A 24,028-nucleotide genomic window follows, 5' to 3' on the forward strand; every position below is an offset into this window, starting at 1 on the left:
AAAAAAAAAACTATATATAGATTTTTCTATAGGTCACAAACATTGAATATGTTAACTTTTTTTGGTTCGTAATTGAAATCCTTGAAGCCGTCATCGATCCACGAGATGCATCAAACATAAAATCTGAACCGTCGATGAACTCTCTTGAAGCAACGAAATTGGACCGCGATGATTCATCCTACACACCTGACGTGGCATTAAACTGTATTTAAAATCCGGTTTTGCGTCCGAATCCTTGAATTTCTCTCTCATAAAAAACGCTATCGAAAAGAAAAACAAAAGCTATTTGTTCTGTTTCGTAAGGAAAAAAAAAACTCAGTGCCGCCGGGTCTTGTGATACTCTGAGGTGAGATTCCAAAGTCTTGTGCTTTAGAACCCTGTGGATACTCTGCTTAAATCTTTGTGAGCTTTTATGTTTCGTGCTTTGGTTTGAAGTCGCATGTTCTTTTGGTTTGGTGTTGTGTTTGTTGAAAGTTGCGATGAGAAGTTAGGGTTTCTCATGCGCTTCTTTTATCTGCGAATTTCGATGTTTTGAGGAGTTATTGTCTTTTTGTTCATCCGATGCTATTAAGTTGTTGTCAAAATGCATGAATTTGACGTTGATTGACTTAATTTCGAGAGATTCAAGTGGATAAAAAGATGGGGTTTTGTTTTCTCTGAATCTGTGTGATGTAAGGTTAGGAGATTTCTCTGAGTTATAGGGTGTTTTTGGGTTTCATTTGTCCATCTGGATCTTTGTTTCTCCAGAATGTAGAAGAAGTGAGCATAAATGATGAACCTTTGAGATTTGAGATTTTGTTTTCTTAATGACTTACTCAAATTTTCATTTAGATCTTCTTTTTCAGATCTAAAGTGGGAGTAAGTGATAATTACGGATCACGCATGAGATCTAAATTAAATTTTGACCAGCCAAGTTTTAGATTTTGTTATCCTGGAGTTAGTTTTCTTTGTTGCATATATGCTAGTGTGAATTCAATGCGTTTAACATGTCCTTTATGTGATGTTGTTAAGTTTCTTTATAGAGAGAGCATTAATTTCTGCTATCGTAGCAATATTAATCCTCTAAACTGATTTCTCATGCACAGCCTTTGATTACAACAAGAAGTGTTTTTGGTGGAAGGATCTACTGTTTTTTAATATGGGGGAAGATACACAGGCAACCATTGAGCCAACCGCAAACAAGACTACTTCTCTTGAAAGGCCATCAGAGGCAATGGCTGGAAAAAAGGAGGAGGAGAATGCTGAGGGAAAGGAAACACAAGAACTTACGAAAGATGAGGATATTGCTGAACCAGAAAAAATGGAGATAGATGCTGAGATAAAGAAAGATGAAGAAAAATGTGAGACGGAAGAGAAAGTGTCAGAAATTAAGAAAAAGGAAGACAATGCTGAGACTCAAAAAATTGAAGATAAGGTTGAGGTCACCAAAGATGAGGGACAAGCAGAGGCTACCAACATGGATGAAGATGCTGATGGAAAGAAAGAGCAAACTGGTGATGGTGTTTCAGTGGAAGATACCGTAATGGAGGAAAACGTGGAATCTAAAGACAATAACAATGCCAAAGATGATGAAAAGCAAGAGACAAATAGTACTGAGGCGGACCACAAAAATGCTGGGAAGGAGGACATAGAAAATGAAGGTGAAAAAGCAAATGGAACAAAAGATGGCAATACAGGAGACATCAGAGAGGAAGGGACACTGGTAGATAAAGACAAAGGGACAGACAGGGATGAAAAAGTGGAGAATGTGGATGACAATGAAGAAGTGGAGAATGTTGAAGAAGGAAAAGAGAAGGAAGATACGGATGTAAATAAAACAAAGGAAGTTGAGGCGGCAAAGGCTGAGGTGGATGAGGCAAAGGTAGAAGATGAAAAAGAAGGGAGTGATGATGAGAACAACAATGAAGAGGAGAGAAATGATGATAAAGAAGATGAAAATGTAGAGAAGGAAGATGAAAAAGAAGACAGCAAGGGTTCTAAAAAGCGTGGGAAAGGCAAGAGTTCTGGAGGAAAGGTTCGCGAGAGGACAAAAAACGAGGAAGTAAAAAAGGAAGCAGAGCCTAGGACTCCTTTCTCTGATCGCCCTGTGCGTGAGCGGAAATCTGTTGAGAGGCTTGTTGCATTGATTGATAAAGACTCTTCGAGAGAATTCCATATTGAAAAGGTTTGCCAATACTTTCCTGAAATGTGTAGAACTTCATTGCTAGATATGTTTATAATAATCTTTTGGATATTATTACAGGGGCGAGGTGCATATCTCAAAGATATTCCCAATGGTATGTTCATATTCTAATTACAAGTTTACAGTTTGAGTCCGTAATTATTTTCTAATGTGTGTGGCCTTAACGTTCTTTTGTTACTGGAAATTTAAGTGCTGGATACTGCTAGTTTTTAAATTGCATTTGTACTCTGGGTGGATTCTTTGATCTATACATTATTCTGTTCTGGTTATGTGAATCTTCGTATGAAATGTTTTTCTTGGCATTGAGCAATTCCAGCTGGCTCAAGTAAGATTTCTTGTTAACCAAAATCTAATAACCACGACCTATAGATAAAATACCTTTTTTGTTCCATTTTTTCAATCCTTTTTTTTTGCAGTTGAAATGAAGTAGATAACTTGAATGTTGTTTCTTTGTAGTTGCTAACAAGGTAACAAGGAAGAAGCCTGATGAAACTTTGAAGCTGTTGCACATGATTCTATTTGGTGGGAGGAGAGGGAAGGTGAACATCTCTTTAGACCCTTTCATATTCTGCCGCTCCAGTAGTCATAATTCTAAAATTGTCAATCATGGGCACACTCTTGTAGTTTGTGACCAGTGGTTTGGACTCAGGTTCTGCAGCTTTATCTTAGCAGCAAGTCTGCTAATCATGTTTGTATGTATCTCATTCTTCTTGTTTTAACAGGCTGCTCAGATCAAGACAAACATATTGGGTTTCTCTGGTTTCGTTTGGCATGGAGATGAGGTGTGTAACATTACATGAAGATTGCTTTACATATGCCTTTACTTTGTATATAATTGTGGGACTCTTTGCTATTTGCAGAAGAAGGCAAAAGAGAAAGTAAAAGAAAAGCTTGAAAAATGCATCAAAGAGAAACTGTGGGAATTTTGTGATGTGTTGGACATACATATTACCAAGGCTACAACCAAGAAGGTCATTATGGTTATGAATTTCTAAGTTCTAGTTCTTGAGATTCATTATTTTCATGTGTGAATAGTTTATGCTAATTCACTTCCCCATTTAATCGAATATGGCAACTTGTTGTTGCATGCTTTTTCAACACAGGAAGATATTATTACAAAACTGATTGAGTTTTTGGAGAAACCTCATGTGACAAGTGACAGTGCAGTTTCTGAGAAAGAGAAGGTAATTTGGTGTTGGGAAAATTGTTTGTTTTTAATAACTATCATGCATCTTACATTCTTTTAAAACATTCTCTTGAAACAGTCAAGTAAGGGAGCAAAACGCAAGAGAACTCCCAAGCAAAGTTCACCTACAGCTGGGAGTTCATCCTCCAAACGATCAGTAAAGGTAATGCATAGCTTAGTGCTGGAGGCTTGCTAGGTCATTACTCATGTTATAACTCTGAAGAGAATGTAGCTTATTTGCAACTGTCCATCACTGGTCAATGTCTCTGGCTAAATACGTAAATCAGATTATATTATTTTGCACTTCCTTTGCAGAGCAAAAGAAAGTCTGAAGAAGCAGCAAAAGGTGTCAAAAAGAGTTTAGCTCATTCTGATGATGAGTCTGAAGAGGAGAAAGAAGAAGAAAAACAAGAGGAGGAGAAGGCAGAAGAGAAAGAAGAGAATAAAGAGGAGGAGAATGAAAATGGCATTCCTGATAAATCTGAGGATGAGGCACCTCAGCCTTCTGAAAGCGAGGAGAAAGATGAATCTGAGGAGCATTCTGAAGAAGAAACTGCAAAGAAGAAACGTAGTTCTAGATTGTCAGCTGGGAAGAAAGAATCAGCAGGGAGAGCCAGAAACAAGAAAGCAGCAGTCGCTGCAAAATCCAGTCCACCAGAGAAGGTTACACAGAAGCGATCATCATCCAAACGAAAGAAGACTGATGATGACAGTGATACAAGTCCAAAAGCCTCCTCTAAGAGGAAGAAGACTGAAAAACTTACCAAGGCCTCCCCGGCTCCTTCAACATCTGCATCAAAAGAGAAGCCAGGTTTGGTCATTAACCTGTTTTTATCTTCCAGTAAGATGGTCACTTAGGTAGAATAAAGCACATTTGGGTGTAGGGTGTCAGATGCATTGGAGAATCTTATTCCTTACAACTTCATTTGCAGAAGCAAACCAATATTACAGCGACTAATGTTTTCTGACACCATGTTTATCTCTGTTTGTGTCTATATGCTAAAAGTAAAAAGGGCTGGAAAAGGGAAGGACAAGCCGAGTGATAAAGTGCTGAAAAATGCAATCGTTGAGATCTTGAAAAGAGTGGACTTTAGCACGGTGAGGAATTTCTCAACCTTTTATATTCGATACACTTAACTACTTGGGATGTGTGCGGAATAAAACAAATTGGATTCTGCCGAACGAACTTATTGGTTACATGAAAAACCTTCGTTTTCTGAAAGCTGATTTGAAGTTTGTTGTGCAATATCTATTCAAGCCTATGAATTGTTTTCTATACCTAGATAACCTAACAAGAGCATTGTTATTCTTCTGCAGGCTACGTTCACGGACATCCTTAAAGAACTTGGTATGAATAGATTGGTTTCAGTCATTTGTTATTTCAGTGATCCTGGTTATGTTAAACACATTGTTTCATCCATCTTTCAGCTAAGGAGTTCACAGAAGATCTCACTCCAAGAAAGTCATCTATAAAGATGATAATCCAAGAGGAGCTCACCAAATTAGCGGAAGAGGAGGAGGAGGAGGAGGAGAAGAAAGAAGAGGATGCAGAGAAGGAGGAAGCAGGAGGTGGTGAGGAGGTGAAAGCCTGAACTCTTTTCTGATCACATCGCACATATCGAGTCTCTCTCTCACAGGTCGTGTTGCCGAATGCCTAGTAGTCATCTGGCTAATGTGTAAGTTAAATCTGTGGATGTAATATTTTGTTGTTGGAGTCTGAACTGCGCAAAGCAGCTTTACTTTTGGTAGAGACAAGAGGAAGAAGCTGCATAGCCAAAGGATAGGTTGCTTGTATGTCTATAGCATTTAACATAAAAGCCTCCTTGGATTGTCTTTGATTTGTGAGGCTCCCTTTTCGATACATTCTCAAGCTTTCTGTAGTTTATGTCTTTTGGTTTGAAGGAGGCCAATGGTAATAAATGAATAATGATTCCCGTTAGACTTTGAATATAGTATTTAAATATTACAGAAGTATCTTATGCGCATCACGCATCTTTGGTCCATCGCTAACATATCTGCAAATCTACCAAGGCAAATCCAATAAAAACATTCCCTTTATGGCGTAAATGGTTCTTTGATTCGGAAAGAACCGTCACACACAAAAGTAAAAGTACCGGTCCGATTGCAAAATAGAAGAATATCGGTTGACTAAACCGGAAATGGAGTAACGGAATATACTCGAGAGTTGAGACCTCAGTAGAAGAAGCAAGCACTGAGAAACTTTCACTTGTTCTTCTCCGTAGTTTCAGTTTCGATCTGTAAAGTGTCCAACTTCTGGTCGGATTTTTAAATGGGAAGTGGCAGAGATAGAGACGACCCTTTATGCTTCACCAGCAATCCATCTTCGGCGTCGTCTCCGGTCACTGTATCTGACTATCTCGACACCTTTCTCGGCGAACCCACTTCTCGCTCCGGGAGTTTTCAGAGCGAGAGCTTGCTCGGTGGAGAGAGCATTAACGACGCTGATTTCGGATTCGCTCGTCCTGATTTCCGATCGGAGCAACTCGCTGGAACCGTACAGTTTTACGAGAGGCATGTCTTCCTGTGCTACAAAAAGCCCTCTGTTTGGCCCGCAAGGATCGAGGCGGCTGAGTTCGATCGATTGCCTAGGCTACTCTCTGCGGCTGTATCGGCCAGAAAGAGTAGCATGAAGAAGGAGGTGAGGTTTTTACTCTACGATTTTCTGATTCCATCTTTATCGGATTGATTCAGCTTGTTTGCTGTTAACTTGAATCCAGATTCCAAGTGTATTGCTTGATTCTCATGAGTTTAGGTCTGATTGTTTCCAATAATTTAAGTCACCGAAATGAGCAAAAAGCACTTGCGTTCTCTGATTCAGCTTACTTTAAGTATCTGTTTAAGATCTTAATGAGTCATAAAAACTCTTGTCTTGCCTGGTGACTCTTGGGATCTCTGTATGGGTCAAATAAGGCAAAGTTTCTATTTTCGCCACGATTCTTTTATGGCTAACAACATAATCACTTGTCTATTGGCTTCAAGACGGGATCTTAGAACTTGCACCTCCGTTTTTTGAGCTATGACAGTGGTGAAAACTTAAGTGGAAATGGTGTCTCTAATCAGTTGCTGCTTTTCGGATAGTCTTATGATGAGGCCTTATGCCCTGGCTTCTTGTGATTTCTGCATCAGTCATGACTGTCTTTCGCTTTGTGCCTCATGTCTTCTTTTTTTGGCCATTGTTTTGTAGACTCGACTCACAATATGTGAGGGCCATGATGGAACAGAGACATCCAATGGTGATGTACTTATTTTTCCTGATATGATCAGATACAGGTAAGGGTTGAAGTCTTCCTAGTTGGAGATTTCTTAGATTTGGTCTCGTTTTTCTTTCAACAGTTGGGACTTATTTTTGACAGTTTTGATTTTACAAAAATATTGCAGAAGATTGACTCATTTTGATGTGGACACATTTGTGGAAGAGGTGCTTGTGAAGGATGGTGAATGGCTGCCTGGAAATCCTGAATTGCTAAAAGGCTCATATGTCTTTGTATGTTCCCATGGATCCCGAGACCGGCGCTGTGGGGTTTGTGGGCCGTCGCTGGTTAGTAGATTCAGAGAAGAACTTGAGTTCCATGGTCTTCAAGGTAACGTGTCAATTAGCCCATGTTCTCACATAGGTGGTCACAAATACGCTGGGAATGTTATCATCTACAGATCAAACATCAATAGGGAAGTCACAGGACACTGGTGAGTAAGGAATTACGGATATATTGACTAGTTTGAGGCTACATTTATCTTTTTCATGTGGTTTTACAATAATTTTGGATGATAAGATCAAGAATACATTTGAAATGGTGTTCGTTTCTTGAACGGTTGTGATCTTTTGATTGGTATCTTCAAAATTCAGTTGTTATTAGAAGATTGGAAGTTCTCTGCAATGTCTGAATCAATCATACGCTGTTTTTGACTTGCTGATTGAATCATATTTGTGTCTAGGTATGGGTATGTGACCCCAGAAGATGTACCTATCCTCTTGGAGCAGCACATCAACAAAGGCAAGATTGTAGACCGGCTATGGAGGTATGTACAAAGTTTCTTGGTCTGTCGGTTTTCTCGCAGTTTCCGGATTAGTTGGTAATAGGTAGGGTAACACATTATGGTTGTCTGGTTTTTAGGGGTGAAATGGGTCTATCAGAAGAAGATCAGAAGAAAACTCAAGAAGGGCGGTTTCAGCTAAATGGTGCAGTCCATACGGTAAAGATCAATGGGAAAGTGAGTCAAGAATCATCAGTCCACAGCGCCGATGTTTCTTGTTGCCAATCACGAGCTGCAGAACCTAATGGTTGTTGCCAACAAAATGGGAACAGCTCTTCATGTTGTCAAGACGACACAACTCTAATGTTGTCTCTGGAAACATCAGAAGGTAATCAACTTGAAAGTGAAAACAACACAGAGAAGCTTACACCAGGAAGAAAAATTGCAGAAAAGACTTTCTTTAGAATTAATAGCGACAAAGGATCTTCAACACGTAAGGTTTGCGGAATACCAACTTGGCTAGAGAGCTGGGAGCGAGAAGATACATATGCTGCCCTTGCTGTCGTTTGTGCTGCTGCTTCTGTGGTTGTTGCCTATACTTGCTACAAACAGTTGTAATGAAGAAATTCGTATCCCTAAGATGATTGTGTATTGTGTTCTTATAAGACATTGTGATTTTGTTTCAGCTTTCAAACTACATTTCCCCTTCGTTTCAAAAAGGAGGCTTCTTGTGTCAGAACTGTTTGATGATAATGTATCCATGTTAACTCTGTGCTTCTACTTCTCAAGATTCTCAGAACCGATTGTAATTGTGTAAATATCTCAGCTTCCGGCAATTTCCCATTTGTAAAAGAAGACCATCTCAGTGTGATTCAGAATTTCCCAAGAATGGCGTTGACAAAGATTTAAAAAGAGTTCACACATTTCAAAATACTAAACGTATTTGCAGATTGCAAGGAACAATTTGATAATCTATTGGCAGATTTCTTGCTGAAAGATGTCAAAAGAAATCAAACTCCAGATAATTACTCTGGTCAGACTTGACACTGGTAGATGTGGCTGCTGCTGGAGTAGCAGGCGCACTTTCGATATCAACCGGTTTCGGTATCTCTGGTGGGCTAGCGCATCGAACCAATGCCCAATTCACTCCTTCGAAGAAAGGGTGTTGCTTCATCTCGGTTGCACCACGCTTATACGCTAATCTATGCTGGGGCTCCTTCACAAGCAGACTCCTAATCAAATCCCTAGCAGCAAAACTGACAACCGGAGATTCAGGGAAACGCAGAGGCTGACCCACAACGTTGAAGAGTGTTGCTCGGTTCCCTGACCCTTTAAACGGGGTTTTACCAAACAATAGCTCATACAGAAAGATCCCAAAAGTCCACCAATCAACCGCACTCCCATGCCCTTCCCCTTTGATGATCTCAGGAGCTAAATACTCATGTGTGCCAACAAATGACATTGAGCGAGCACTTGTGGGCTCAGCAATGAGCTCGGGCAACGGACTTACCTGGTTTCCAGTTTCGTTTTTCATTTTCTTGTCTTTCTTGGATTTACTTGAGAAAAAACGTGGAGAAAAGCAAGTTGTAGGAGCAGATATGCAAGATGGCTGTTGGATGCAAGCAGGTTGCGCACAATAACCCGAGTTCCTTTGCCCTTCAGACGCAAGAACAGTTGATCTGACCACTGTGGGGCTAACAGTACATCTCAAGGAGAGGTCGAAGTCAGAAAGCATCACATGTCCATCATCTCTAACAAGAACATTCTCTGGCTTTAGATCGCGGTATATGATGCCAAGCATATGAAGATATTCCATTGCAAGAAGTACTTCCGCTACATAAAACCTGGAAAATGTAAACAAAGTCAATATGATTTAACAAAAAAATGGATGAAAAACATTAAATTGATTATGATTCAAAATGTTTTTACTTTGCTGCTTGTTCTGAGAATCGCTTCCCGGGCTGTCTTTGTCGAAGGGTATGCAAGTCACCTCCAGGACAGAACTCCATAACCAAACATGAGAACTTCTCAGTCTCGAAGTGACTATACAAAGTTGGGAGAAAAGGGTGGTCCAGACACTGCAATATCTCCCTCTCGGTCTGAGCTCTAAGAAGCTTTTTACGGCTAGCCAAAGCCCCTTTGTCCATAACCTTCATTGCAAAATAACACCTTGTTCCGTGCAACTCAGCAAGATGGACAGTTCCGATATCCCCACACCCTAACCTCTTCAGGAGCCTAAAATGGTTCAAGCCCAATACACCATGTTTCGTTCGGACAGCTTGTATTGCTTCCCATCTCACGTCATTCGCCTTGTGAGGCTTGTTGTTGCTACTTAAGCTGCTACACGTGCTCTCATCACTGATATCACTGCTTGTGCTTGGTCTACATGTGTTACTCTTCCCGCTCTCAGCGAGATCAGACTTTTCATTTAATTTAACTTCTACTCCAGTTTTACTGTCGCTGCTTGGAGCAAAAGACAAAGTTGAAGATACTTGATCTGCCAAAGTGCTTACTGAGACACTTTGACTGGAATTAGAAAGTGAAACTTCCGGGGTTTCCTTATCGCCCTTTTCCTTATTATTTTCAGGGAGAACTCCAGAACCAGACTTAGAGGCCATGAATGGATACCTATCTACTTAACACTCAAGATTCAAGGAGATGCTCTTGACTCCAGTTACCACTACTGTCACGTATCCCGTTAGTGATCTGAGGTCTGCATTGAGCAAAACATAGGGTCCGTTACTTTAGCTCAATAGAACATACAAGAAACAAAAATACATGTACTATTGGTTATCGTGTAGAAAAAGACGGCTGACTAGAACAAGAAACCTTAAAACACTTGAGATTCAGATAACATAATGTTGAGCTCGTTTATAAAAGTAGAATCATGGGAAGATCAATAATCAAGAGATAGAATCACAGCTCTCATTCTTTTCTCCCCATAAAAAAAGAAACATCCTTTACTATAGAGTTGAGCAGATCAACACAGAAACACTAAAAAGTTGCTATTTTTATAAACAGAAGATAACCACAGAGCTGATGCCACAGCTCAATCGTTGCCAAGGGATTGCAGTAGGAATCACAAGATCGAGCGTTATCCATCAAATTAAGAAAAATATTTGAGTCAAAGAAATGATAATTTCCATATAGAGAACATATCGAAAGAAAGAAGCTTTAGCTCAACCCGCGTTACGGATCCCAGTGACAATCAATTAAGAAACATAAATTTACTCAACCCAAAGTAATTCACTACTTCCAAATCAGGGAACACTTATAAACCCTATGATTCTCCAATTAACCAAACTTAGCATAAACCCTAATCACACATTTCATGCAAGTAGACTTTTTTCCCCAAGTATAAACAGATCTCAGGAAACTAATAAGAACAATCAAACAAAGCTCTTCTGGATCTAGGCAGACTCATAGAAACAAAAGAAAATGAAGAAATGAAATTGAGGAGATATACTCATAAATCATTACCTTAAGAAATAGCTTTGGGATTGAAAGATCTTGTCACAGAATTGTTTTGGTCAGGAATTAAGCAGAGAAAGAAGAAAAGGGATACCAAAAAAAAAGGAGAGGACTTTCATCAATAATCAATCAGTAAAGAGAAAACTCATCACCTTCCTTCCATGGAAATGAAGAGAGAGAGAGAGAGATGAATCAGAGAGTAAGAAATGAGAGAGTTGGGTCTACCATGAAAAGAGGAAAGAGGTGGTCAAAGCAAAAGTTTTCGACTTTTTTTTAGGGCTTTTCAATTCTTTTTTCCTCTATTTCTTACAACTGGAAGACAAAAAGCTTTCGAGTCCCCAAAAAAAAGAAAAACAATGCTTTCAAGGATTCAAATTATATGCAGAAATGTACTATATTTGATATTTTCAATGGTTTATTGAGATCTTGTTATTTCATTAATTACTCTTTGATCTTGTTTGGATCATCCATATCATAGTCCACAAAATTACTTACCATTTTGCTTAGCAAGAAATTAAAATGAACTCATTTGCTTTTATAAGATGTATCTTTTGGGTCCTGCTAAGGAATCTCTTTTCTATAATCTTTATCGGATTTTGGAATACCAAATACATAAAGTGCATACAGCAAATTATACGATGATATATATGTGATTCATGTGAGAGTGTGTGTGTATAATATGGGCTTCAAAATCTAAAAATAGAAACAAGAAGATTAGTGTGAGAGAAGTAAATGTAAAGGTCCCCAACAGAGGAGAATCTGACAAAGATGAATGAAGAATTGAATTGGATTGTCATGTTTCTCCAACACTTAAGTCCCACTTCAGAAAACCGTCACATCCCCTCCCTAACAATTAACAGCTCACTCTCAATTCCCTTAGTATTTCCATCAAATCAATTATGTGAGAAAATTCTATCTTTTAGGTTGTGTGACGGACCCAACCCTCCAAGAATTGCCAGGATCATAACAAAATCCATAGCCTTTCAAACACTTATGTGATATTTTCTGTGAGAGAAAAGTAGGGACATTTTTATTTTTTCAATTAATTTACAAGTCCAAATTGAAAACCAAATAAAGAAACAGCTTCTCTCAAAATATTGTAACGTGATTGATACAAAACTTCTGTTGGACATGTGTGGGTTAATAACTCTTTCTTTACTCAAGTTAATAACTCAAACTACAAAGCCACTGCCGTTATAGATACCTTAGCCTCAGCCATTAAAGCCTCCTTTCTTGTTTCCTTCACCACGACCACAACACCGAAAGATTCTATTGCATTAAGTTTGTTCTCCAAGATGCAACACGAACCTATATTCTTATCCCCTGTGTTTTGGCTTCTCCTTAGCATTCTCTCTCATGGCTTTTCTTTTCTCTTCTCTGCAACATATTGAACCATTTATGGGCAAATGGGCGTACGATACAACAATGTACATAAGACTGGTTCTCTTTTCTGTCAAGAAAACATTGAGTTTTTTTTTTTTACCTAGCTTGAGCAATTTCATTCTTCCATTGTGATCTCTTCTTCTTTTGCTTCCTGGGTTCTTCCACATTACTACTTCCGGTTTTTGTGTATTTGTTCCTTTTGCCTTTGTCAATCTCCTTTGACCTTGGAATTTTTTGTTTGTTCTTGTTTTCTCTAGTGTTACTCTCTCGCTTGGGTTGTCCATTGGTAACAGGTGGCTTCTCTGACTCCTCAATGGCCTCAACTTTCTCATCATCATCATCACTAGACGACACCTGAGCTTGCTCCATTGTTATATCTGGCTCAACATTTCCTGAAGGCTGCATTGCATTGCTCATCTTCTTCAGCTGCAGAACCAAAAAAAAAAAAAAAAAGTAAAATACCTTGTTGGTGTAATCACTATTGATATTTTCTTCCATCCGCATTGAATGGTTGATCTTTTGCAGGGAAAAGCTATTTATAGGTTAACCCAAGTGTATACCTTAGCAACAAAGAATCCATCCATGTTGTGTATGTGAGGATAGAAACGTCTAGTCTTCTCTAAAGAAGGGTGGAACCGGTGTTCTATAAAACTGCTAAATCTGATGACATGCAGCAAAACATTTGTGTTCAGATGACGAATTATGAAATTTTCCAATGCAGATGAAAATGTATATTACCCTGGTCGGCCAAAATCAAGTCCACATGGAACGAGTTTAACATCCCTGTTTTTCAGAGCATAATCGATGACAGCTTCGTTCTGCATAATTTGTTGAACAAATGAAAATAGTGACAAAACATGAAGATGCCAGGAAAAAAAAAAAAAAGTGGAACAGAAAAAGTATGGTTCACCAACCTCGGGAATCATAATTGAGCATGTTGAGTAAACAATATATCCACCGGTTTTGGAATTGGCGTCTACCAAATCAATCGCACCAAGTATAAGTTGCTATGCACATAAAAACGAGAGTATAGTTAGCCTTACAAACAAAATGCATCTTTCTTGATCTCCTCGCAGTAAGAGGGTATAAAAGGCGTTTATGCCATTTTCATCTTTAAATATTTGTCTTGGATGTAAACAATGTTTTTAGTTGATATTGTTTAAGGCAACAACATACCTTTTGCAAATGGGCAAATTTCTTTATGTCATCAGCACTTTTGGAAGTCTTAACTGATTCATCTTTTGATATCACCTGCATTGTGTAGAAGTGGACATTAAACTATGAACAGGGAAATTCACTTAAAGAGACTATAAGAGTGTCGGGTCCAAAATTTCTTACTCCAGTTCCACTGCAAGGAGCATCCAGCAATACTCTATCAACCGAGTTCTGACCTAAAACCTTGGGTAGCTGAAAGGCAAAGAAGATGAGATAAACAAAAAATGCAATGGAATAATAGAGAAGCTGTCTTTAAAACTTTGTTATTTGGTTCAATTAAAGTCTTGCCAGTAATTTCTAATTTGATTGAGCTGATGGTTTACAACCAGTTTGCTAATTTAACATCCTCAAGCATGTATCGTCGAGAGAAGAATAAAGGTTCAAAGAGCTAACCTCTCTTCCATCATAGTTACAAACTATGGTATTTGTCACCCCCATGCGATGCAGATTGGCAGAAAGTGACTTAAGCCTAGGTACTTTCATCTCGTTTGCATATATTATTCCTGGTTATATGATCACTATAACATTAGGATAACTGACTAAAATTATGGGTTGAAGGAACAAGGAACCAATGAATGCATACCTGTATTTTTCATTAGTGCAGCAACATAAGTTGTTTTACCACCAGGGGCAGCACTGCAGTAGTATAAAAACTAGTTATAGATATACTAGTTGCCTATGTCTCACATCACGGGGCAATCAAATTGGCTTTTCCGTTTTCACAGCACTTTGCATGATTAAATCAAAACACATATACAAATCACAAGCTACACTTGAATATCAACTTAAAGTACTGTTTGGTCATCATAAGTATAATAATTTGAGTTGAGACACAAATAAAATACATTTATGTAAGATAATTACTTACGCCATGTCCACAACTCGCTCTTTTTCCCGAGGAGCAAGGGCCATCACTGGCAAGAAGGAACTAGCACTTTGCAACTGAAAATGTACCAAGAACATACTTAAGTAAATAATTAAGAATACCCACAAAGTATTAGTCGGAAGTACAAAAAGATCAGAAAATCAAGTACCATATAAAAACCCGCCAAATATTCAGGAGTTGCACCAATCGGAACTTGGGAATCATAAACGATAAGTCCAACCTACAAATATTATGCCAGGATCAACTACAGATGGTCCACATAAAAGTTTTCTAAAAAAAAATGGAAGACAATCTGCAAATACGACTTACTTTTGACCACTTGCTTAACGGGTCAAGATTAACTCCTCTATTCAAAAGTACATCAGCCAGATCCCGTCTTCGAGTCTTAACCAAAACAAACATGAGCATAAATTGCATACCTCAAAAGTTGAGAAATACTACACTCCAAAGCACAACCAAGTTTACCTTAAGAGTGTTAGTACGGATAGATGTAGGTCTTTTCTTTTCAAAAGCTTCGATTAGTTCCATGAGTTCAACAACAGGAAACATCTGCCAAATAATAATAATTAAAGAGTATAAGTAACAGAAATCATACACATAACTCTAGATCAAAGCGAGATTAAAGAGTAAATCCAAAGACTAGGGAATAACCTCAATCAAAGTTCCAATAAGAAACTCATTATAGCCGTAGTAAGAACCAAGATCAGCTTTAAGCTGTTCAACAAAATCAGTCCTCTCGTGCTTGTCTCCTTTTGGCCTCAAATCCTTAAAATTCGACAGCACTCTAACAACTGAAACATAAATTAATACCAATAAACTAAGAAGAGAGAGGATGATTCCTTAGGAGATTTACACAATCCTAATAATAACATTACACCAGAATTCTTAAAAGGAATAAAATTTGAAAATGTTACTCACTCTCTCTTATCCTGATTTGCAAGCTAGGAAGATCTGGTGGCCTACGTGCCTCTTCTTCAAGTTCCTAAACAATGTAGAGTTAACTAAAGAGAGCCAGGAAATGAACAAATTCATAGTTAAGGAAAGGAAAATGTAACCTTTTGGGTTGGTAGCTGAAACTCATCAGGTATTTCCTTAATGTTCATCTTGAATTCATCTTCTGCATCTTTTTCCTCCTTTTTACGTTTTCTATCAATAGCTCTAGATTTCCTCTCGAGCTTGGATCCACCAAAGTCAGAACCCAAAATTCCCTCCTCGTGATCGCTACCATCGATAAAGTCGCCAGCTAAAGGTTCTGTATCCTCACCATCATCATCATCATCATCTGAGAAAAAGTCAGAACCTGATTCAGACCCTTCATCTCCTTGATCAGACAGTTCATTCTCTTCTTCTTCTTCTTCTTTCTCGTCTGTGGAAACTTCAGGCTTCTCCTCCGAAATACCTTTCCTCTGCTTCTTCAATGGAGGCTTCTGGGATTTAGGCGCCTTTTTCAATGGAGACGAGTTCGTACGCTTATACAGTGGCGGAGTCTGTGAATGTGCCACCTTCTTCTTGTTACGCGTAAGAGCATCCATGGATGCTGTCTTTACAACTTAATTAGGGTTTATCGCCGTGAGGGTTTAGCACAAGTGCAGAGGAGGAGGTAGGAGAAGAAGGTCGTCGAAGAAACTAGTAACGTTGCTTAATGGGCTTGATTGATACTACCTAATGGGCCGCACTCGAAGTTATTTTTTGTCAGCCTAATAAATTATGCTCGAGCCACTGAATTCATAAAAACCTTATAAAGTATATTCATTTAAGTATGTTCCTGACTCCTAAGAATCTGCCTATACCCACGTATGATTTACACTACTTTTTTGTGTTTTGTATGGTTGGATAATTAATTAATGATTGTGTTTGTTGGATATGAGTGATTATTTATATATTTCTTAAGGATCACTAACTTGATGAAATCCAAATGATAAAAAAATATATATTCAAATAAGTAGGTTTCCGAGAATCTGAGATACACGTATGATTTCCATTAATACAGTACTTTTGTGTTTGGAATTGGGTGCTTTGTATGATTGGATACTTAATGAAGTGTGTTGATGAGTGTTTATTTGTAGATTTCTTATGAATCACTAACTTGATGATGATTATAATCCAGATGATATATACACTTAATCAAGAACGTATGTCAGGGCCGTAACTAAGCACAACCGGGTGAAACATTTGTGTTATATATGTCCCCAATTTTTAACGAGTAATATCTATAGATTTTAGGAGTTTCAAACAGTTAAAAAAAATTTATATATAGATCATGAAGTTCTTAAACCGTAATTGTTTGTGGCTCCATAAATCGTAAGACCGGCCCTCGTATGTGTTCTGGACGTGTCAAAGTATTGTTTAACCTCTGAAAGTAATAATGTAAACTATTTAAATTGGTATGGACAGAGTTTTCTTATATCTATGGGTTATACTCAATCAATTACCTAGAAATTATAACTCATCAAACAAGTTATTGATGATAAAAAAAAAAAAATTATTATTGATGATGCCTGCGTTACGTACCCATGCATATTGAGTAACTTGATAACAAAATTTTGAATTCACGTAATTTCCTAAAATCGGTTCTAAACGATGCAGTTTCTTCTTTAAGAAAAAAAAAGTTTGAAAACACGACTTTTTTATTTTGGTGAATTCAAATCCTAACTACTGTATCAAAAATAATTTGATTGATTGATTGGTTGAAATGTCTTGTAAACCTGTATTAGAATATTATCATTTGCAGGATATATGTAATTTGTTTTTGGTGAAGTTTTGCAGGTTATTTATTACACATACAACCTAGCTAAATGCCTAAATTTCATAGATATTCACATGAAACAGATTGAATAAGACAGTGTGTCTAAAGTGGATTAGAAACAGAAACTTGAATAAAAGTGGAAACATGCGTTTAATATTGTAGAACAGATAGATTATGGAAACAATGATGCATATTGGCAATCAAAACATAAACAATGATTATTGATAACAAAAAAAATAACATAAACAATGATACAATTCTGACTACAAACAAGAACGAAAGACACAGTTCTGAGTTCTGACGCGCGTCCTACGCACAAAGAGCCCGAGTCAAACTCGGGATGTACTATATATTAAGCGGTGCACCAGCAAATATACACGTACGAACCAATTACATGTATAAAAACTTTGTAACTATCGATAAAAATTTTGTTTTTAGCTGCTGCAAGTGATCGCCAATTAAATTGAAACTCTTACCTCACAAAATTGTCTCTTACTACTAGTTTAGTTATTTATTTCTATCAACATCCGTTAATTATTGGAATGCTCAATTTCTTTTTTTGTAATTTACTCTCTATCCTAATCTTTTACTTTGAATGAGAGTATGTAACCTATTTTTGATAAGTTCTTTCTTTTCTTGTCTTTCTTTCTTTTCTTCTATATAGAAGTCTATCTCCTGTAGAACTGATTTTTATTTCTTTCAAACCAAAAAATAAAGTGAATAAGAAAAATAATAATAATTCAAGACTATAGATTAGACGGTATACACTACAAATTGCTATATCCACAATTTGTAAATGATTAAATGCCAAAAATTGCTATATTTAGTATCTGTTTATTCTTTTAGTTCAAGTACCTATTTCAATAAGATACTCGATGTAGAATCTACCTTCATACTCGAAATCAAAATTTTTACCTTTTTATCTCGAAGCTGAAAGTTTTTATTTTTCACTGAAACAACTTTAGATTTTATGAGTCAAGTAAATTTGTCGATTTTAGAAAGTCTACATAAATTCGTCGAGAAATCAAGACTTTTCACTGTAATACATATTAGAGGAAAATACTCTCAAGTATTTCTCTAATACTACATCCTCTCAAACATCTTTATTAAAATGGAGGTCTAAACGCAGAGAAAACTTCTTTTCATGTCAGGTCATTAACACATGTTGCTTACAAGAACATAACTTCTCCGGCAAGTTATCCAGAACTCTGGTCATCCTCACCCGAGCCGATCGACGTCAGGGCCTAACTAAAAATGGTAGGCTCTCTCGAAGTATCTAAGCCTCCAGATCAGAAGTTTGAGTCCAAGATCGTCATAGCCGGTAAATAAAATCTTGGTTCGGTGTGGTTTAATTCCTTTTTCTACCGTTATGGCAGAACCTAACTGATACTTGATTTGTATAATTCACATTTGTTTTTCAAACATAACTCGAATCCTATAGATTAATAGGTTAATGTAAATCATACGTACTAATCAATTTTGGCCCAGGTGCAGATGAAGAAGAAGAGGAGGAAAACGACAGTCCAATTGAAGAGGTCCGGTTAACCGTGCCGATAACCGACGATCCATCTCTACCGGTTTTGACGTTCCGAACATGGTTCTTAGGAATGGTGTCTTGCGTGGTACTCGCGTTCGTGAACAATTTCTTCGGTTACCGGTCGAATCAGCTCATGGTATCTTCAGTCGTGGCTCAGATCGTCACTCTCCCTCTAGGAAAGCTCATGGCCACGACTCTACCAACAACAAAACTCCGGTTACCTGGTACAAATTGGTCGTGTTCGTTGAACCCTGGACCATTTAACATGAAGGAACATGTACTAATCACCATATTCGCTAATACTGGGGCCGGAGGAGCTTATGCGACCAGCATCATAACCATCGTTAAAGCATTTTATCACCGGAACCTCAATCCCGCCGCGGCCATGTTGCTTCTGCAAACCACTCAGGTCTAATATATACAATATAATTCTCAGTTTTCATAATTTTTTGTAACAGTACTTAAATTATTTTTATTTTTTGTCATATAGTTGTTGGGATATGGATGGGCGGGTATGTTCAGGAAATTCCTAGTGGACTCACCTTACATGTGGTGGCCTGCAAATCTTGTTCAAGTCTCTCTCTTTAGGTTCGTGTCTTTTTCTCCAATTAAACAATTCGCATTTGAAACTGTGACAAAATTTTAAAACTGTTTACTTTTGTATGTGAAATTGTATGGATTAGAGCCTTGCATGAGAAGGAGGAGAAGCGTGAAGGCAAACAAACAAGACTTAGATTCTTCTTAATAGTCTTCTTCCTGAGCTTCACTTACTACATAGTCCCAGGCTATCTTTTCCCTTCCATCTCATCCCTCTCCTTTGTCTGCTGGATATGGACCCGCTCCGTGACCGCTCAACAGATCGGTTCAGGGTTGCACGGTCTCGGCATTGGCTCATTTGGTCTCGATTGGTCCACGGTTGCAGGTTTCTTAGGCAGTCCTTTAGCTGTACCGTTCTTCGCTATAGCCAATTCCTTTGGCGGATTTGTCATCTTCTTCTACATCATCCTTCCTATCTTCTACTGGAGCAACGCTTACGAGGCAAAGAAGTTTCCTTTTTATACCTCTCACGCATTTGATCACACTGGTCAGCGTTACAACACCACTCGTATCCTCAACCATAAAACATTTGATATTGATCTTCCCGCTTACGAAAGCTATAGCAAGCTTTACCTTAGCATTCTGTTTGCTCTGATTTATGGACTCAGCTTCGGCACCCTTACCGCAACCATTTCTCACGTCGCCCTCTTTGACGGAAAGTAAGATTCTTTTTTTTTTTTCCTACTTTGCATCTCAAAATATAGATTAATTTCTCAGTTTCCATGAAAAATCTTTTGTTGTTGTTGTTGTGGTTGTTTCCATGAAGGTTTATTTGGGAGCTGTGGAAGAAGGCAACATTGGCGACAAAGGACAAGTTTGGAGATGTGCATACAAGACTGATGAAGAAGAATTATAAGGAAGTACCTCAATGGTGGTTCGTAGCGGTTCTCGCTGTTTCCTTTGTGCTAGCTCTTTACGCATGTGAGGGATTTGGCAAACAGCTTCAGCTTCCGTGGTGGGGACTTCTACTCGCTTGCGCCATCGCCTTTACCTTCACTTTGCCTATTGGAGTTATCCTAGCAACCACAAACCAGAAAATGGGTCTTAATGTTATATCGGAACTGATCATAGGGTTCTTGTATCCGGGAAAGCCACTTGCCAATGTGACTTTTAAGACTTATGGTACTGTGAGTATGTCTCAAGCCTTGAACTTTGTCGGAGACTTCAAACTTGGCCACTACATGAAGATTCCTCCGAGATCTATGTTCCTCGTTCAACTCGTTGCGACTATTGTTGCTTCAACTGTCTCCTTTGGGACCACATGGTGGCTGCTTTCTTCAGTCGAGAACATCTGTAACACAGATAAGCTCCCAAAGAGTAGTCCGTGGACTTGCCCTGGAGATGAAGTATTCTACAACGCGTCAATCATTTGGGGAATCATCGGTCCTGGAAGGATGTTCACAAGTAAAGGTGTTTACCCCGGGATGAACTGGTTCTTCCTCATTGGCCTCCTTGCTCCTGTCCCGGTCTGGTTCTTTGCAAGGAAATTCCCGGAGAAGAAGTGGATACAGCTTATTCATATTCCCTTGATCTTCTCAGGGGCTAATGCGATGCCAATGGCCAAGGCTGTGCATTACTGGTCGTGGTTCGTTGTCGGGATCGTGTTCAACTACTATATCTTCAGGAGGTACAAAGGGTGGTGGGCAAGGCATAACTACATCCTCTCTGCAGCTCTTGATGCAGGCACAGCGATTATGGGAGTGTTGATCTACTTTACGTTGCAGAACAATAACATAAGCTTACCAGATTGGTGGGGGAATGAGAACACAGACCATTGCCCTTTGGCAAATTGCCCGACAGAGAAAGGGATCGTCGCTAAGGGCTGCCCGGTGTTCTAAAACCTTGTTGCAGTTCAACATTTTCTCTGGAGTTTCTCAGACCTGCAGGTGAAAGACTGTTACTGCCAAGTGGTTTGGTTGCCATAATAATATTGTGTAAAGACTCTGTGAGAGTTTTAAGTGATAATGTAAAAAATGATTTGCAAATGAAGAACAGCTAAATATGATAGCAAGTTCAGTCAAAGAGAGAACTTGAATATAAAAGGTAAACTAAAGCTCATTAGTGAATAATTTCAGGACAAGCAAAACAAAGGCTAAACGTTCCATCTCTTGCTAATTGAATTCCTAAAGGACACAGCTCTGTTAACAGCTGCTGTAAAATGCTTCCCTGCTTGTCAATTCCATGCAATCAAGACATAAATTTGCCATCTTCTAATGAACTCAGGAAAACTCCTAAATTGTGCAATTTAATGTACATGTCAAACGCAATCAGATCCTAAGCTTCATAGTTGGGTTTTTCAAACCTTTAAAATCATGATGAGAGAGATCTCCAGAGGAGACAAGAGATAGAGGACAAGCTTTATGTACGCATGCTGAGAGATCTCAGACCTGAGCTCGCCATTATTTCTCAAGGACCTTCAAATTTGGGTATCCGTTTACCCGAATCGAACCTACCCGACTCGGCCCAACCCTTACAAGTAATGGCCCACTGTTCAATGTTTGATGATACTTTTGAATCCAAAAAATATTTTGGCTTTGCGTAGAGGGCGAGAGGGAGAGAGGGCGTTTCTAACTAAAAAACGAGAATGGTTAAAGCAGCAGCGGTTGCTGTCGGAGTTTTGCTTCAAAGACAAAAACTTTTAAGGTTGTTAGGTTTTATAGGCCAACGGTTTATCTTCTCCTACTTCTCTGCTTTTTCTGCATTCTTCAAAAAATCCATCTTTTTTGGGTTGATTCTTCGTCGCTATCACACGCCCAACTTCACCTGCTCTGACATTATCACTACACCTTCCTTTCTTCTTCATCTCTTCTTTCTTCACTATTTTTATCAAAACCTTCTCCTCCATCTGGGTTCACACCAAAACCAACACTTTTTGGTATTTTGCTCTGTTTCGCGGAGTGAAGATAAGGTATTTGATGACATGCCTCACTGATATATCCATCCATGTGTTTTTACATGTACATTTAATTGCATATCTGAAGACTTTTCGTGACTTTCTAGCTCAAGCTTTTACTCTGTTCCTCTTTTGTTCTTGTTCAGGTCCCAAGAGAGAGATCAAATCATCAAATCTCTCTCTGTTTCCGATATGAGTACCCGTTTTTCCTCTCAGTTGCAATCATCAGCCATTAACTCCATCACTGTCTCCTCATCTTCTTCCCTCGATTCCACGTCACGGGATGATAACATTCACATGGCTCCGGAGAGCTCTCCATCTTCTTCCTTCTTGATGAGACTTGCCATGAGGGTATCTAGAGCAACGTGGTTCATTTTCTTGAGAAGAGTCTTTCATTACCAGAACGCCTCAAGATCCGATCTTGGCACCAATCCTTTCAATTCTATCACTTGGATGATTTCAGAGCTCATCGCTTTACTTGTACAGATCACTGTCATAACATCCACACTAGCTTTGTCCAAGAAAGAGAGGCCTGTTTGGCCGATGAGGCTATGGATCACCGGCTACAACGTCGGATGTCTGCTCAATCTTATGCTATTATACGGTAGGTATCGTCAGCAACATACTAGCCAAGGAAATGCATTTAGCTTCGGCGATATTGAGCTGCAACAGAGAAGCAGAGAAGAGACCACCAGGTTACTAACAAAAATCTAGTTTTTTCAAGTTTGATCATATAATGCAAAGATTTCTAGGATAATGATTTATTGCCTGTGTGTTTTAGGTGCTCGCATTTGATGAACAGATGCAGGACATCGCTGGAGCTATTCTTTGCGATATGGTTTGTGATAGGTAATGTATGGGTTTTTGATTCTCGGTTCGGTTCTTTCCACTATGCTCCAATCCTTCATGTCCTCTGCATCTCCCTGCTCGCTTGGAACGCTCTATGCTACTCCTTCCCGTTTCTTCTCTTCCTCCTGCTCTGTTGTGTTGTGCCTCTCCTTAGTAGCTTCCTCGGCTACAACATGAACGTTGGATCTTCGGAAAAAGGAGCTTCAGATGACCAAATCTCCAGTCTCCCTAGTTGGAAATACAAACTCATTGACGAAGCTTCAGATTCTGCTCAAGCAAGCAATGATCCGGTAAGAGCTCTAATCTGAATTCTGAAATAGGTCAAATAGTCAGGAATCAATATTTCTATGGATCGTTTTTACCACCTCTAAAACTGCAAGTAACATTCTTAGTATCAAAACTGAAACCCACCGGTTTCATTATTGCAGGAATGTTGTATATGTTTGGCAAAGTACAAAGAGAAAGAAGAAGTGAGAAAGCTTCCCTGTTCGCATAGGTTTCACCTCAAATGTGTAGATCAATGGCTTCGTATCATCTCGTGTTGTCCTCTCTGCAAACAAAATCTTCCTAACTAAAAAATTAAAACGAGACACGAGACACACTCACAAGTCACAATATTGGATCTCTGACCAAAGTACCATATTTTGGTTGTTTTTTTTTTACTTTCCTTTGTTTGTTTTTTTCTGTTGTCGCCTACACACGGTTACTTGTGTGAGTGTCATTTTCATTCCCTTTTTTTTTTGTGTGTGTGTGTAGTTGTGTAGAAAGGAGCTCACCAGTAACTGTAACAATACCTGAAAAAATGTAAAAAAAAAAATTCACAACATGATCAATTAATTGTTTACCAGAAGAGTTTGTTCCTCTTTTACCATAAATCAAAGTCTTATACTTTTATTTGATGGTGAATGTAATTAAAATCTTATACTGGATTTTGCTATAACATTTTTCCAAAGACAATTTAATCCGAATTCAAAACCAAAGACCACAAATCAGACCAAACCAAGCAACAGTCAGAATCAGATCACACGACACGGCGTCGTATTATTGAAACGACGGCGTTAGATACAGCGCATAATGGACACATGCTCCA

At 38.6% G+C, this 24,028-nt stretch overlaps 6 protein-coding genes across 11 annotated transcripts; 4 read left to right on the forward strand and 2 right to left on the reverse strand.

The window, feature by feature from the left end:
- Positions 1 to 231: 231 nt before the first annotated feature.
- Positions 232 to 5,314, forward strand: LOC9303626 (glutamic acid-rich protein). Of its 2 annotated transcripts, none has more exons than XM_021017647.1 (12): positions 232 to 346; positions 1,086 to 2,164; positions 2,243 to 2,276; positions 2,639 to 2,721; positions 2,905 to 2,964; positions 3,043 to 3,153; positions 3,286 to 3,366; positions 3,448 to 3,531; positions 3,684 to 4,179; positions 4,375 to 4,466; positions 4,686 to 4,716; positions 4,797 to 5,314. In XM_021017647.1, exons 2-12 carry the CDS (start codon positions 1,139 to 1,141, stop codon positions 4,958 to 4,960), a joined length of 2,262 nt encoding a protein of 753 aa, XP_020873306.1. In that variant the 5' UTR covers positions 232 to 346; positions 1,086 to 1,138; the 3' UTR covers positions 4,961 to 5,314. The 2 variants fall into 2 exon arrangements, with proteins under 2 accessions (XP_020873306.1, XP_020873307.1); XM_021017648.1 differs by having other exon boundaries at positions 273 to 402.
- Positions 5,315 to 5,553: 239 nt separating this feature from the next.
- LOC9303627 lies at positions 5,554 to 8,149 on the forward strand. The gene is made up of 5 exons (XM_021017824.1): positions 5,554 to 6,027; positions 6,574 to 6,659; positions 6,768 to 7,073; positions 7,323 to 7,406; positions 7,502 to 8,149. The coding sequence occupies exons 1-5, from the start codon at positions 5,659 to 5,661 to the stop codon at positions 7,977 to 7,979; spliced, it is 1,323 nt and encodes a 440-aa protein (XP_020873483.1). The 5' UTR covers positions 5,554 to 5,658; the 3' UTR covers positions 7,980 to 8,149.
- Positions 8,150 to 8,227: 78 nt separating this feature from the next.
- On the reverse strand, positions 8,228 to 11,150 carry LOC9303628 (serine/threonine-protein kinase D6PKL1). The gene is made up of 3 exons (XM_021017765.1): positions 10,842 to 11,150; positions 9,291 to 10,074; positions 8,228 to 9,205 (listed from the first exon to the last, which is right to left on the reverse strand). The coding sequence occupies exons 2-3, from the start codon at positions 9,977 to 9,979 to the stop codon at positions 8,362 to 8,364; spliced, it is 1,533 nt and encodes a 510-aa protein (XP_020873424.1). The 5' UTR covers positions 9,980 to 10,074; positions 10,842 to 11,150; the 3' UTR covers positions 8,228 to 8,361.
- Positions 11,151 to 11,808: 658 nt separating this feature from the next.
- Positions 11,809 to 16,148, reverse strand: LOC9305673 (25S rRNA (cytosine-C(5))-methyltransferase nop2). Of its 2 annotated transcripts, XM_021017685.1 has the most exons (16): positions 15,372 to 16,143; positions 15,235 to 15,298; positions 14,968 to 15,107; positions 14,782 to 14,865; positions 14,626 to 14,700; positions 14,465 to 14,536; positions 14,299 to 14,372; positions 14,014 to 14,066; positions 13,824 to 13,933; positions 13,554 to 13,622; positions 13,392 to 13,466; positions 13,130 to 13,222; positions 12,954 to 13,033; positions 12,776 to 12,875; positions 12,316 to 12,641; positions 11,809 to 12,209 (listed from the first exon to the last, which is right to left on the reverse strand). In XM_021017685.1, the coding sequence occupies exons 1-16, from the start codon at positions 15,846 to 15,848 to the stop codon at positions 12,149 to 12,151; spliced, it is 1,953 nt and encodes a 650-aa protein (XP_020873344.1). In that variant the 5' UTR covers positions 15,849 to 16,143; the 3' UTR covers positions 11,809 to 12,148. The 2 variants fall into 2 exon arrangements, with proteins under 2 accessions (XP_020873344.1, XP_020873343.1); XM_021017684.1 differs by having other exon boundaries at positions 12,954 to 13,222; positions 15,372 to 16,148.
- Positions 16,149 to 17,979: 1,831 nt separating this feature from the next.
- LOC9305674 (oligopeptide transporter 5) lies at positions 17,980 to 21,286 on the forward strand. Of its 4 annotated transcripts, none has more exons than XM_021017637.1 (5): positions 17,980 to 18,383; positions 18,557 to 19,008; positions 19,090 to 19,187; positions 19,283 to 19,855; positions 19,963 to 21,286. In XM_021017637.1, the coding sequence occupies exons 1-5, from the start codon at positions 18,317 to 18,319 to the stop codon at positions 21,032 to 21,034; spliced, it is 2,262 nt and encodes a 753-aa protein (XP_020873296.1). In that variant the 5' UTR covers positions 17,980 to 18,316; the 3' UTR covers positions 21,035 to 21,286. The 4 variants fall into 4 exon arrangements, with proteins under 4 accessions (XP_020873296.1, XP_020873294.1, XP_020873293.1 ...); XM_021017635.1 differs by having other exon boundaries at positions 18,141 to 18,383; positions 19,090 to 19,229; positions 19,271 to 19,855; XM_021017634.1 differs by having other exon boundaries at positions 18,148 to 18,383; positions 18,551 to 19,008; positions 19,090 to 19,229; positions 19,271 to 19,855.
- A 559-nt stretch (positions 21,287 to 21,845) lies between these two features.
- Positions 21,846 to 23,788, forward strand: LOC9303629 (E3 ubiquitin-protein ligase At4g11680). Its single transcript, XM_021017948.1, has 4 exons — positions 21,846 to 22,104; positions 22,236 to 22,784; positions 22,871 to 23,228; positions 23,367 to 23,788. Exons 2-4 carry the CDS (start codon positions 22,282 to 22,284, stop codon positions 23,511 to 23,513), a joined length of 1,008 nt encoding a protein of 335 aa, XP_020873607.1. The 5' UTR covers positions 21,846 to 22,104; positions 22,236 to 22,281; the 3' UTR covers positions 23,514 to 23,788.
- The last annotated feature ends 240 nt before the right edge of the window (positions 23,789 to 24,028 follow it).

This window comes from Arabidopsis lyrata (genome assembly GCF_000004255.2).
Source record: "Arabidopsis lyrata subsp. lyrata unplaced genomic scaffold ARALYscaffold_7, whole genome shotgun sequence".
In the NCBI taxonomy this organism is placed as follows: Eukaryota; Viridiplantae; Streptophyta; class Magnoliopsida; order Brassicales; family Brassicaceae; genus Arabidopsis; species Arabidopsis lyrata.